Below are 14,634 nucleotides of genomic sequence, written 5' to 3' on the forward strand. Positions count from 1 at the left end.
GTCCCTAATTACCCTAGGACAATGATTCGACCGTCATTCTCTTCAGAATGGAACTGCCTTTTAGACGGTATGACTCACGTGTCCCCATCATGTATGTTAGGCGGGAAAATGACGAGAAACGGGATTTTGGGGTAAAAATATCCCTTTTTCACCCCTTTGCCCCTCTGGTTCCCCCCTGTTTTAGCACTGACATCGGAACAAAAAATCTGGTAAATACTACTCGGTGGACTGAATGTTTGTGCAAAATTTCAATCTTCTACGTAGAAAAATAAGCCCGCCAAATAATATTGAGCATAGGCTTAGAAAATGAGAAAAGAAATTTTTGAATTATGACGTCATCACCTCCTATGTCTGGACGCAGGACGGTCTGAAACCATACGTAATGTCTTCTACAAGGCCTCTGGACTTGGAAAACAAAACAAAAAAAAAAAAAAACGGACGAAAAAGCTCAAATAGAAGAGAAATAACGCAATGTACTATGAAAAACGCGTATGGTACAAAATTGTACCATAGGATCCCCAAAGGGTTAAGCTATTTCGGAAAATAGCCTATTTATCTTTGTGGAGGATCAACAATTGTTCCGTAAAAGTCTATAGTTTGACAACTACGAATTCCGGTCTTCTGCTTTGAATTTATACGTAGTGAAGTGATTTTGTTACTTAATATTTTAAAACAAAACTTTGTCACTTACGTACTTTCTACTCGAAGAACAGTAGAGGCCGAAGCAGTTCTGGAGCCCGACGTAGCGAGACATGTATAGACACCTTCATGATGGGGCGTAACGCATCCTATCTTCATTATGGAAATTGTGTTTGCCAATGCATTGGTCCTTGTAGTGTCGTCAATAGCGTTCACATTCCTATCAGAGCTTCTAACCTAAGAAAAATAAAGCTATATAAGACAGAAGTTCCAAGCAATTATGTATTATGCATTATTAGTGCAGTCGTTTGGTACAAATTTCAATAAGAATATTTATTTTCCGGATACCAGAATAAAATTTGGCATAGTTATTTAGATGGTAATACACAATAAAAAACCACCGGGACACAAGTCATATGAGCTTCTATAAAAGGAGGGGAGGGGGATAATTATTGCAATTAAGTTCTTTGGCAGTAGGGTGATAAATAGAAAGTAAAGGGAGTAAAATTAAATAATATGGGAGCATTTACTAAATTATTGCGTTGAATTATTGCGTGTTAAGATAGAATATAGTGTTCCTGGTGGATGAGTGGTTCCACTCGTCGCCTTGCAATCAAGGGGTTCCGAGTGCGATTCCCGGTGGGACACAAGTGATTCGGATTCTTCGTTAAACTGTAGGAGCCGTCCTTAGAACGTCATCATCATCCCATGGAAGGCAATGGCAACACCGCCATGGGTTCACCTTGCCCAGGGACCTTCGGGCCAACTACCTGCCCTCGGACAGAACACCCATCATCATCATCATCATCATCAAGTAGAATATTAAAAATAAATTGCTAACTGCTGTTGTTAATATATCTTCTTCAAATGGGTTACCGTAGTTTCTAAAGGAAGCTACAACATCTAAAACCTGTTCTTTATATCTCTTTTCAAAAGCTTTGCTGCTTTCCTTATGCTTTACGTCATTTTCATCACCTGCATCTTCTTCACCATCGAAAACTGAAAACTGTTCTTCAAAGACAGATATCATTTTTACAACATCTGCCCTGCAACCATCCATTTCAAAAGTGCAGCAGGTTTGTCAAAAAGTCCTATTGCTCCACTAATTCCTTTAACTTGTTTGTTATTTTGCTCATGCAAATGGTCATCCGCCATTGCTGAAAATGGTCGATTGCTCTTCTGACTTACGAATTTGTCTTTCATGAATTCTTTATATATAAACGGATGGCGGATCTCCAGTTCTTTCAGTGTTTTGATGAAAACTGGCAACCAGTGGGCATAGTTTGTGTGATCTAAAACAAACATCCAGGGATATATATCTTCCAGAATGGTTTTGAATTGTACAAAATTTCCTTCACGCACACTTTGTATGAAGGAGAGCAATAGAATCTGTAGTTTCATAGTTATTGACCAGAAAATAAATTGCAGAGATTCTTCATTGCGTAGATTACACCATTCTTTAAAATCTAAATATGACATTCGTTAAGAGACATTGATATATTTATATGCTTCGTATGCTTCTGTTTTCAAAATATATAGTCCAGCCACCGTTACTTGGTTAGCATAGCGAGCGCGCTTGACGTGAGAGCACGATAGAATCGATTCAACTCGTTCAGTTGATGTTACTCTATCATCAATAAGTCCACGCAGATCCTATAAGAAAACTTCCTATCTTATTCATTACAGCCATTTCAATGTGCAAACCTCCCATCATTACTACAAAATTGTCTTCACCATATTTACTAGGATATTTCCATTGAATCTGTTTTGCCAGGGCATATATTGGTTAGTCTCCAGTGAGGATCGGTACTCCATCATTCAAACAGAGTTTATCAAAAATATTGGAAAGTACTTCCATACAGTGTGCTACCACAGCTGGGGATTGCACCTTTTCACTTAACAATGGAAGTAAAACATTATTAGATTTTGGAAGTGTAGGTGATTGTCTATGTTCTGATACAAACGCTGACCAAGAAATACGTACATCTGAAGAGTCACTGTCACAAGTAAAATCGCTCTCGATGCTTCCTTTGACTGATTCTAACCAAGTTATTATATCTGTGGAATTAGAACCTTCTATTTCTTGTGGTGTAATAACAGTTGAGAGGGGCATTTCACAATACTTTGTGTTAAAACGTATTGGGGATACGGTTGTGTAGGAAGAAGGTAACGCATTCTTTACCTCGCTGGTCCATTGTGAAGTTGCAATATGCAAATATCTTTTCTGTGCTAATGTGCGATCTGGATGCTGTATCAAGGTAATGCTTATGCCATGAAATGAGTCCCTAACTGTCACAGAAGAAGAATTATGATCAATGTTATCAATTACTGGTGTTGTAAAAAATTTTTCATGTAAGCATTCAGGAATTACTCCTCCTAAATTGTTATACTTTTCACATGCAACATTTGTTGTTGTTGACAAAACTGAACCCTGTCATAAGAAACACATAAGCCAAGAGCATGGAGTTGATCAATAAGATTTCTGGTTCTTATACTTGAATACAATTTGAGACCAATATAAAGGGGTAGTGGTGTTTCTCGTTCTATAAGATGTTTAATATTACAAATTTCGTGCCTTCGTTTCGATTTGGTAGCATTAAAACGTATTAACTGTGCAATAGATAGTAGGGGCTTTCTATTACTATCTCCTTGTTTATCTTGTGCAGGTCCTTCTAGTATCATTTGTAACAACAATAATACAGCTTCATTCACTGACTCTTTGGCAGTAAAATCTTTTGCAAATGAACCCTCAAATTTTGGGTATTCATTGAACAAATCTCTACGAACTATTTGAGCAGCATGCGCTAAACACATTCCATCACTCATGGCATTATATGCAATGGCATCACGTATAGCCTCTCCAGTTACATCCTCAAAGTACAACAGTACTTCTCTTCCAGACTTGGTGGCAGTCAAACCTGGAATTAAAGATATTAGCTACTCTTTTAGTTTTGGCCGATTCACTTGTGCATTTGGAATTCCTAGATTGCGCATTTTCCATTCCCTCTGACTCTTAAGTGTTGCTAACTTAAATACAGGTAAGTATCACTGGGCAAATAAATGTCTTCAATATATTCTACCATTTGAGCTAACGCAGAACCATAAACAAATCTGTTAATATCACTTTCACTTTTGGGTCCCGTTTTTCGTAGTTCACTTCTAACTTGGTTCCTAAATCGCACGTAGCACAGATTATGGTATTTTGCTTCCTGTGCCACTAAATCAGTTGAAGATAATTTCATTAGTATTTTGTCATCTTGAACCTCCTTTACTAAAAACATGATTGTTGAACCAATTTCTAGTGTTTGCGCAGATACTAACTTGTCTTCTTCTTCCGCTCCATCACAAAATAAACACGTATTTTTAATGTCCACAGTTGGTGTACTTGATCTTGTTTTAACTTCCTGAGATGTCCCAGGAGGTAACTCAACTATTGTTTGCTGCCTCTTTTTCCTCAGACGCTCAAGTTTCTGTTTGTCAAATTTTGTACGACATGACTTATCAAACTTTGCTGAATTTGACACTAGGTTTTGAACAATACCACCACTATCTTGTAATTGAACAATTGGAACAGATTTTGGGAAAGCTCCAAGGTTAGGGCATTCTATTAAGTCTTCACCAAGTGACTTCAGTCCACTACGAGAGGGGATTCATTTTCTTCCTGACAGATTATACATTGTTCCCATTTAACCTCCGGATTGGGCGGAACTGCTGAATCAAACTCAATTAATTCTAGTTTTCTCTTTTTAGACATCTTGGTATTTCAGTTCAATCTGCAAGAACTGCAAGAAAATATAAGTGTTCTACAACATGAAATTATTAAAAACACATAGTTAACACTTAACTACAATAATACCTTTGGATTTACTTATAAAGTCTGAACACGTCATTCAAAATTTTAAAAACGATTTTTTCGTTGTTATTACAGTAAATAGCACGTTTAATTTTCCATTAAAATGGATGTAAATATGCCATAATTCTTTATGTTTGTAAATCTATTACCTGAATATTTGTAAAAGCGTGTTATTTGAATTTAGCATGCCAATGAACATATAAACTGGCCCGAAGAACGGCAAAATTGGAGTATTTTCAGTTTGTGCCGTCATTTTGGACGCCATCTTGAATTCTGTCCGACGGGATGATCATCGGTTTTGTGTCCCGGCGGATTTTCATTCAACATGTTATAATTAATAAATGTGCCAAGTTTCATACTGGTATCCAGAATAGAAATATTTTTGTGCCAAGCGACTGCACTATATGTGCATGCGGTCACCTTCAAACTTATTTCCGAATTGCAATAATGTGTTGACTTAAACAGTTAAATAAAGTTCTCCATGCAGGTTATGGTAAGGACGGGGCAGATGGACGGTGGGGGCAGACCGACAGGAGTTAAGAAATATAGTAATGGGAAATATGCTAACCTGGCAACAGTGAGACGAGTCGTGCGTGGTGTTTGGTTATAGTTCGTGCTTCACATCGCAGGAGTAGAATTCACTGAATATCGTATGTGTACAGCACTATTGCGAAGAAATCGGCAACAATTGCAAAGAAGTAAGTGTCCCAAAACGTGATTTCTAAAAACTCAACTTCAAAAATTAAATATTTGACAAGGAAGGAAAATTGCTAAACATTCGCGGGAAGAGCAGCAGACAATAGATTGATAGTCACACGCATCACTAGAGTAAATGAATGTTGTGTGCCATCTATTGAGTAGGGTCACAAATATTTGAAACCAATGTGTGTGCGGGGCAGACGGACACGCAATTAGCGGGGCAAACGGACAGTGACATAAATGGTTAGTATGAAGTAGAAAAACAATATTTCTGTGTATGTATATTACTTAAGAAGTTTGTTATTAGTACTACCATTTCTTCCAAAGATGGTACGTTATCGATCTCGCACAATACACAGATGCAAATAGGAAAATGAGTCCATAGCCGCTGCTGTTAGAACCGTACGTGAAGACAAGATGCCTCTATCAACTGTATCGACAACTTTCAATGTCCCTCGTAATACACTACGACGACGCGTTATGTCATCGCACAGAATCCGAAAGTTTGGAAATCATACAACATTCTCAGCACAGCAGCAAATGAATTAGAAAGCATCTACTTGCCTTGGACGAAATGGGATTTGGGTTAACTCTACGCGAATTACAAAGTTGTCGTACAACTTTGCTGTTGAGGACAAATACAAACACATATTCAATAATGATGCAAAAATGGCTGGTAAAGATTGGGACAACGTCACAAAACACTTAGTGCGCGTGTAGCGCAATCATTGTCCTATGCTGCAGCTAGAAGTTTAACTCGTTCAAACGATATCTCGAGGGAGAAGATTGGGTAATGTGTACAGGTTGTTTTTTCTGGTTCCATGTATAATGTGATCCAAATGGTCGCGATGCACACTTAGTACGCATTCATTGTAATAGTGCTAGAAGTTTATAAACTGTAACTGTAACTGTCCGTTTGCCCCACCCCATGGGGCATATGGACATCTTGCACCCTTGTATACTAATTGTTCAATATATCCTTGACTAATTGACAAACTGATTTCTTTGTTATACCTTTACTTTGCAGAAAGTTTACTGGTTTGTAAGAAATATCTTGAGTTCTCTTCGATCATTCGTATTCATACAAGCAACAGAAAACTGCTTAGCATGTCCGTTTGCCCCGTCTTTACCATATACACATAATCATCATTAGAGCAATATACGCTAATAATGTTCTGTATATTAGCGGTGGAATACCATGTTTCTGTACCTCTAATAACTTCATGTCACAGTTTAAAATTTCATACACTCTGTTTGCAGAGATATCAAATTGAAATTTGAAGGAAGAATCTCACTCAACTTAAAAGCATAACTAAATTTTCATTGATTAAAAAGTAAAATTTATAACTAAACTCTCAAACAGCTCTCCCTACTGGTCTATTGTCCAGCGCATGCATCTTTAGCGCTCGTGGTTTCGGGCTCTATTTCGGGTGAGAAAGTATTGAATGCATTTCGGTGGTTCGAATTCCACCTTACACAGAGGTCACATCTTATATAACCTTAGTGGCGAATAGGGATCCAAAACTTTCACAAATAAACAAGCTTCAAGTAATTGAATTTCTCAGAGTTTAAATTGGTTTTATTGGAATTTGTTATTCGAATATTTATACTAAATTAAGCATGCATAATATTTTTAACCTTCTCGAAAAATGAAATATTTCTGTTTTATGTCCCACAGTTAGGGGCTATGCTTTATAGGCGAAAGTAGGCGGAGATAATGAGAATGAATGAAATAGTGTAATGAAGAAAATGGGAGGAAACGAGAGAAACTCGAGAAAATCCACACACAAGGTGCTTGTTCACCACAAAGTCCACTTGGCGCGAGTTAGAATCGAACCAGGACCCGGGGCACCCTGGTCTTCTAGAATGAATTTAGAGTAATTCACAAAGATCACTGCAGTTTCACAACGCCACACTTTCGTAAAGAATTGTAACAGAAAAACAGTCAATAAAAACAAAAACTCTGAAAATTCCATTTTGAGGTCACATGGATTCAAGTAGGCACTTCCTGCCACCTAGCACACAACAATCGAATTTCTTTTATACATAAGCAGTGTTAAATTCAGACACTTTCAACTGGAGGGTTCGGTGGTTTTGAGGTATCATGTGAAAAATCACAGAAAAAAAAATTAAAATATCACGGAAATGTTTGCGATACACATAACATTGTCTTTTTTGATACGCTAAAAGTTACACATACGTTGTATGTTTGCTTATTCAAATATTTATCGGTATATCGAGCTTGGCTCTGGTTATATATATATATAAGTACTTAGATCCTCTAAGGCTTAGTTCAGCCCTAATGTGTTATAATGAAGAACGATCTTTGTTGATGAAAGATGCAGCCAGAGAAAGGAATATATATTTTTAATAATTATTATATAATGAAAATAAACGTTAGAAAGAAAAAAGCTATGGTGGTGATCGGATTGAAGCGGTCTGTATCAAAGATAGAAATGCAAATGTAGAAAATTAGAAAACATGACCAATTCCTGGTACCAAAGTGGTGTAATTAGGGAAATCATGAGTGAGAACGGGAAATAAAAGCAAAAATTATAATGGTGAAAAAAGTATTTAGGAAAAAGAAAAAGTCCAATTTCTGGATCTCTGTCAAAGAGAATGACTTATCGTTTCGTTTGGAGTGTTATATTGATACATGCAACGAGGCAGAAACATTTACCCTACTAAAAAGCAACGAGAATGATTAGATGCTTTTCAAAATGTGAGTGTAGAGAAGAATGAAAAAATGGGTTAAACGGAAAACTAGGGGATAATAGTGGGAATAATAGGGAGAAAAGAACAATACTGTTCGAGACTAAAAGCGGAAGAGAAACTGATTGCGACATTCGATAACAACGCACTGTATTCTAAAAGACACGATAAAAGATATGGTGGAAGGTATAAGAGAGAGGGGATGGAAACGCTACAACCGACGGAAGTATTAAAATAGATAATTTCTATAACACGAAGAGAAGCTTTCTTTTTAAGCTCAGGACCTAAGTATTGGAGGCTAAGTATTTTCTACATTTTTGGAGGTAAAATGAAGGGGATAAATTTCCTAATTTTATTTAAATGAATGTTTCTTTTTTTACATTAAATCTCATGTTTTAGATAACTGAAATTGGGATAAAAACTTGAAATTTGGTATGTTTTGAGGTTTTTGATAAGGTTATCTAAGTTAATCACCAAAAATAAAAATGTCCAACTCTAGTAGCATTTTATGAGGAACTGAAAAACCTTTCCCACGTTATTTAAATGTAACACCTTCTACACCCGATAATAGGGTACTTCTGGTAGGACTAGATTGATTAAATTTGGCATGTTTGTAGCCTTCTGGAACTAATCCACAGAAAAATTCCGAATTTCTTTTTCGAAAGCTAAAAACTGTAAATAAAGAAAAAGCTCAAAGAGTCTGGACCCAATTTCAGCATCAAACAATAAGTCGATATTTTTTGGATGACAAAACAAAGACTGTTGTAAAATTAAAATGTGAGGCGTATTAGGAACGTAAAATTAAAATGTGAGGCGTATTAGGAAGAAACGGTTAAAATATAAGGTAAGAGACCGTAGGGAGAGCAAACACGGGAGGAAGGGGGTCTCGGAGCAAAGCCCACAGATGGCCAAAGGCTAGTTTGTGCGTTAAAATACTACGTTTGTATGTTTGTAGTGAATCCCTATCGACAATAAGATATCGGAAACCACGTCGTTTTCGCAGATCGATTTCAAATTTTGTGTAGATTTGCTAGCTCTAATTATTTTTTTTTAAATTATGATTTTTTTAAAAAAAAATAGTGTTCTATTCAACGTTTTAGGTTTCGTTTTGAGAATAAAAGTTTAACATTTTCGCTAGGGCGTCATTAAGGTTGATACACTTGTGTTAGGCAACCAGCAGAAGAATTATATATAGCAAGTTGGCGAATATTGTAGGCGCTTTGCTTTCTATATGGGAACTTCAAAGGGCTGTGGAGTCGCAACGAGATGTACACGGATGTGAATTTGTAAGGGAAGAAATTGCATTTGACACCATTTATCACTTCTCCAAGATTGATACAAACTCATTCTAACATCTATATATTAAAAAGCTAAGTTCTCTATGGCAATCCACTCCCTTTCAGACTCCTCCCGTTCTTCACTTGTGTCTGTAAACAAACATGCACAGAAAAAGTGAGGAAATGGGAAGTTGATTTATGCTCATATTAGAATGATGCGCTGTGTAGACAGCGCAGGTTCAGCTAATAATAGTAATAGGCGTATTTTCTATTTCATATGCAATACCAGCTAATATTAATGAACCTAATATATATTTCGTCATTTCGTCATTCAAATGCTGTATAATAGATATTATGTAAACCGAAATGTACAGTCTTGTTTTCTTGCACCATCTCTCCCATATTTACCAATACGTATAGTTACCACTCTCTTTTTATGTGCGGTAGACTTGGTTTCGAAAACAGAGCTTTCTAAACATCAGGAAAACAACTTTATTCAAAAAAAGACATACGAAATTGAAAAAGAAAATAAAATAATACATTTTTAATTCCTCCATAACTTACAACATCTAACAGCCCTCCATCTCGAAGCCATGTAATCATTGGAGGAGGACTCCCACTTCCTTGGCATTCTAGTTGGATACTGGTTCCCACTTTCACAGTAACTATTTTTGGCGGCGCTGAAGAAATCTTTACCCACTCCCGTCCAGCGAAACCTGATTTTCCTGAAACAGAAATGAAGACTTCTAACAACTTTTTTTTTTCTTTTATCATGATTTGATTTGTTTTCATGTAAATACAGTGTACTTATAAAGTTATACGAAATTTTCGATGTGGTAAGACACAATTTTATGAAATTATTAAGATTCCTGTCCTCTATATTCAAAAAGTTGTGCTCGAACCTCATTTTTGAAAACACCTTTGAATAATAAATGATTTAGCTTAACATTCCATATAAGGGGATGCATGACAAATACAAGTGAATGAAGATGACAAGAACGCATAGTATGAAGAAATAACAGAGAATTTCTAGAAAATCTACTAGTACAATGTTGCTCTCCATAAACTTACATAGTCTAGCATCGAAGCATTTACTTTGCATGAAGTAAAGAGTAATCTCGCTACTACTAAACAACAAACTCCCTGCTATTCAGTAATATTCATCCTAACGACCTTTTCTGCTTTTGATACCCCAAAACAGAGATCCCCTAAGATTGCTTACCTGACACCCCTTTTGCAAACCTTACACATTCCACATGTCCCCTTCTTCCCACTCGTTGGCCGTACATGCTTTTCGTCTGACCCTTTCTTCGATTTGTGATATAACACTGGATTATCTAATCTTCAATAGCAGTAATAATAATAATAATAATAATAATAATAATAATAATAATAATAATAATAATAATAATAATAATAATAATAATCTCATCAATTTATATTTTTTCCCAGCAAGACTTCTGCACACCATACAAAATGCCAAATATGTAGTCTATGAAGTTTGCAAAAGCTACAAGTAAACTGCAAATAATCATTTTGAGTGGTGCTTTATTCATAATTTTATAACTTATTATATTTCTGTCAGTAGCTTCGGCCCCTTTCTCGTTGTTTATGCCCTCAGGTTGAGAACTACTACACTATCATATGTTGAATGATATACTTTTTTTGAGTAAGGACAAGGTCACTAATTTGCAGGCGCAACGATGTCAAATCTACTTTATTTTCAACTTGTATTTGTTCCTGTTTAAATGTAATTTTATCTTCAAAAAGAGTTCAAAAATTGACTGAACATAAAACAAATGTCTTGATATGTGATCATTTATCAGTTATAGAAGGAAAGAGGATTGATTTGCTATCCTAGTTACCGAAAAGCCATAGACTATTTCTCACTGCTTTGCACTAGCGCAAATCCCGGGGGGGACGAGGGGGACATGTCCCCCCCAATCTTGGACCTGGGGGGGACTGTACCCCCCAATAATCTGATTTAAAAAGTGCTTTTTCGGATAAGTGTCATTATTTATGTCCGACTGCTCCAAAGGAATGTAAGATAAAATTGATTTCTCTTGGCTTTTCCATTTTTTTTCTAAAAAAGAATCGTATTCTGTAGTATTTCAAACTGAACGTCGTGCTGTAGTGAGTTTAGTAGTCTCATCAATATGTATTAATTCCGCTTCCGCTATTTGGGCACAAATTGCAATAAATGCCAGAGGAGGATATGCCCCTCTCCTCATGCTGGAAAGTTGTCTCAGCTGTAGGTACGGGCACACATTCCGGGGAAATGGGGAGACATGTCCCCCCCCCCCCAACATTGGAACTGGAGGCTCTCCCAATAATCCGATTTGAAAAGTGCTTTTTGCAGATAACTGTGATGAGTTGTGTCCGACTGGCACAAAGGAAAATGAGATGAAATTTGTTTCTCTTGGCTTTTCCATTTTTAATGAAAATGAAGGCGTGCGACTGTGCGTGACGTAACCTGATATGAAATCTTATCTCCTCCTCTCCCCTAGGCCCTAGCACACGAAGAGTATATAGACTATCCAACGTCAGTAGAACCCATCTTTTCAGTAAATGCGCATTTAATCTATTTGTAGTATCAGCCTAGGCATCTACTCATGCTTCGTAAGCTAACTAACTCTATAGCCTATGGAATCCGGAGGTTCAATGCCGCGTTCACAAAAGCTCTCCACTGACTTCTATTTTTGGCCAACTGGATCCAGTTTCTAGTTTGTATTCCTATCTCTGCGAGATCCATCTTAATATTGTCTTCCCATCTGCGCCTAGATCTTCTTAAAAGTCGTTTTCCGATTGGTCTTACTGCTAACACTTTGAAAGCGTTCCTACTTTCTTCCATCCTGGCTACATGTCCTGCCCACCTAAGCCTCCTAGACTTGATGACCTTAACAATGTTTGGTAAGCCGTATAATTTACGTAGTTCGTCGTTATGAAGTTTCCACCATTCCCCATTCCCGTTCCTCTTGGTCCGAATATTTCTCTCGGGATCTTGTTCTCAAATACTTTCAGTCTATGCTCTGCACTCAGTAAGCGACCATGTTTCGAAACCATACAGAACAACAGGTATGATTATCGTTTTATACATTTTAAGCTTCAAATCCCTCGACAGAATTCGCGACGACAAGAGGTTTTGAACTGAATAATAACACGAATTCCCTGTTTTTAGTCGACATTTAATTTCTTCGTGAATATGATTTTCGTCTGTTAATATTGATCCTAGATATTTGAAAGAATCCACTTTATCAAAAGTGTTATTTAAAATTTTAACACATACATGAATTGCCGTATTACGGTCCCGACGCACTTCCATGTATTTAGTTTTCTCTGCATTTATTTCTAAACCCATGTCCATGCAAGCGCGTCTAATAAGACCTTTGCATTTCTTTCTATTTTTCTCCTATCATCCCCTACTAAGTTTACATAATCAGCGTACGCATAACCTGGTGAACATTGTTCAGCTCTAGGCCCTGGTTGCTATCTTTGATTTTCCTTATAGCGTATTCCAGGACAAAGTTGAATAATAATGGCGACAACGCATCTTCTTGTTTCAGGCCATTGTTAACGTGAAAGCTCGTGGCCAAATATTTTCCTACCCGGACTTTACTTTGGGATTCATTTAAACATGCCTTAATTGATCTAATTAGCTTTATCGGTATTCCAAATTCTGTAAGAACGTTGTACAATGTTTCTCTCCTAACCGAGTTATAAGCCTTTCTAAAATCAATAAATAGTTGATGTACCTGACTACTGTATTCCCGCTTGTTTTCAAGTATTTGGCGAATGGTAAATATTTGGTCGATAGTTGATCGATTTCGTCTAAATCCACACTGATAATTTCCAAACATTTCATCTGCGTATGGGGTCAATATTGCTAATAGAATGTTTGAAAGGATTTTATAGGATATTAACAGAAGAGAGATGCCTCGATAATTATTGCAGCCAGTTTTGTCGCCTTTCTTGTGGATTGGAACAATGATTGATTCTTCCCACTCTTGTGGCAATTCTTCCTTGTTGTAGATAAGGAGAATGAGTTTGTGTATCTTGTTCCACAATTTTTTTGCCTCCAGCTAAAATTAACTCAGCCGGAATTTCGTTTACACCCGAGATTTGTGTTTCTTTAATTTCTTTATAGCGATTTTTACTTCTATTCGATTGGGTTCTGGAATATATGGTTCTGCGGTGTGTATCTTCCTTTCTCCACGCACATTAGTTTTTGGCTGCGTGTTAAGCAAATCGTCAAAGAAATCTTTCCATCTATTTAAAATGCTGTCTGTATCAGTGAGAACTGTTCCATCAGCTTTCTTTCATATATAAGAACGAGGTTCATAGCCTTTCTTAAATTCGTTGATCCCTTTATACATGTCCCGAATGTTTTTATTTTTACTATTATCTTCAAGTTCCAAAATTTTAGCTTTCAAAATATCGCGTTTCTTTGTTCTAAGAGTTTTGGAAGTTCCTCGCCTGATGTCTACGAAATTTTGTGTAGTTATTTCATTCGGATTTTGTAGCCAACGTAATTTTGCCTGTTTTCTCTTCTCTGCTAGTTCGAACCATGGTTTGTTCCTACGTATTTCCGCGTGTCCCAATTTTTCTTTTGAGAGAGGATGTTTCGTAAGCAAAGAAAAGAATTCAATTGCTGGAACATTTTTCTCTATAATCTTAAGGTTACATCTGTTAAGTAAAGAGTATAACATGCGTCAGATTTCCGAAACGATTCCTGTAATGTTATTGAGATTATAATCATTTTGCTCAAAGAGTATTGTTGCGTCATACATAATTGATATTCTTTCTTCATGGTTTTGGGGAAGGCGTCATTTATATTATTATATTACTATAAAACAATTTTAACGTGGATCTTTGTGGATGCCTAATTAGAAACATACCAATTATAAATATGCATGTATTCAGATTTCAGAATGTTTTCACATCAGTGATTTGTAATACTGATATGTACTACTACTTCATCTACATCACCTAATATATAATATACTCTACAACAGTTGATCAGATTCATCTACCGTAATATGAGTTTCATCTCCCTTATCTAGAATAAGCCTCAAATCTGCCCACCTTCCAATGTTGAAGACAACCAATGGCGTATTTAGGATTTTCTTTCAAGGGCTATGCCCAACACAAGGAAGGAAGTGGGCAATTGCCCACCTGAGATTGAGAATTAAATATATTTTAATTTATGCATTTTGAAGTTATAATGGCAAGAATTACAGATCGATAAATCCTATATGATATGATACAAAAATTTAGAGGTGAATCTAACCCTTTATTCTATTCATACAAGAAAAAGAAAACATCCTCTTGGCCGTCCTAATTTCCCGGGCTAATTATTCCCCCGTTTTGATTTTCTTTAATGCAAACATTTCCTTCATTTAAAAATAACTAAACGATGTAATTGTTCCTTTGTTATAATAACTAAAGTCCTGTCAT

General features: G+C 36.4%; 1 protein-coding gene across 2 annotated transcripts in view; it reads right to left on the bottom strand.

The window, feature by feature from the left end:
• ImpL2 (Ecdysone-inducible gene L2) overlaps positions 1–14,634 on the bottom strand; it is a 175,010-nt gene that overhangs the window by 32,989 nt on the left and 127,387 nt on the right. For both annotated transcript variants that reach the window (XM_081764295.1, XM_081764305.1), the window contains exons 4-5: positions 9,745–9,905; positions 696–876 (exon numbers count right to left, since the gene is read on the bottom strand). In XM_081764295.1, coding sequence (XP_081620421.1) covers positions 696–876; positions 9,745–9,905 — 342 coding nt within the window. The remainder of the gene's footprint in view (positions 1–695; positions 877–9,744; positions 9,906–14,634) is intronic.

The sequence above is a fragment of the Thermobia domestica genome, chromosome 1 (assembly GCF_964235325.1).
Source record: "Thermobia domestica chromosome 1, izTheDome1.hap1.1, whole genome shotgun sequence".
In the NCBI taxonomy this organism is placed as follows: domain Eukaryota; kingdom Metazoa; phylum Arthropoda; class Insecta; order Zygentoma; family Lepismatidae; genus Thermobia; species Thermobia domestica.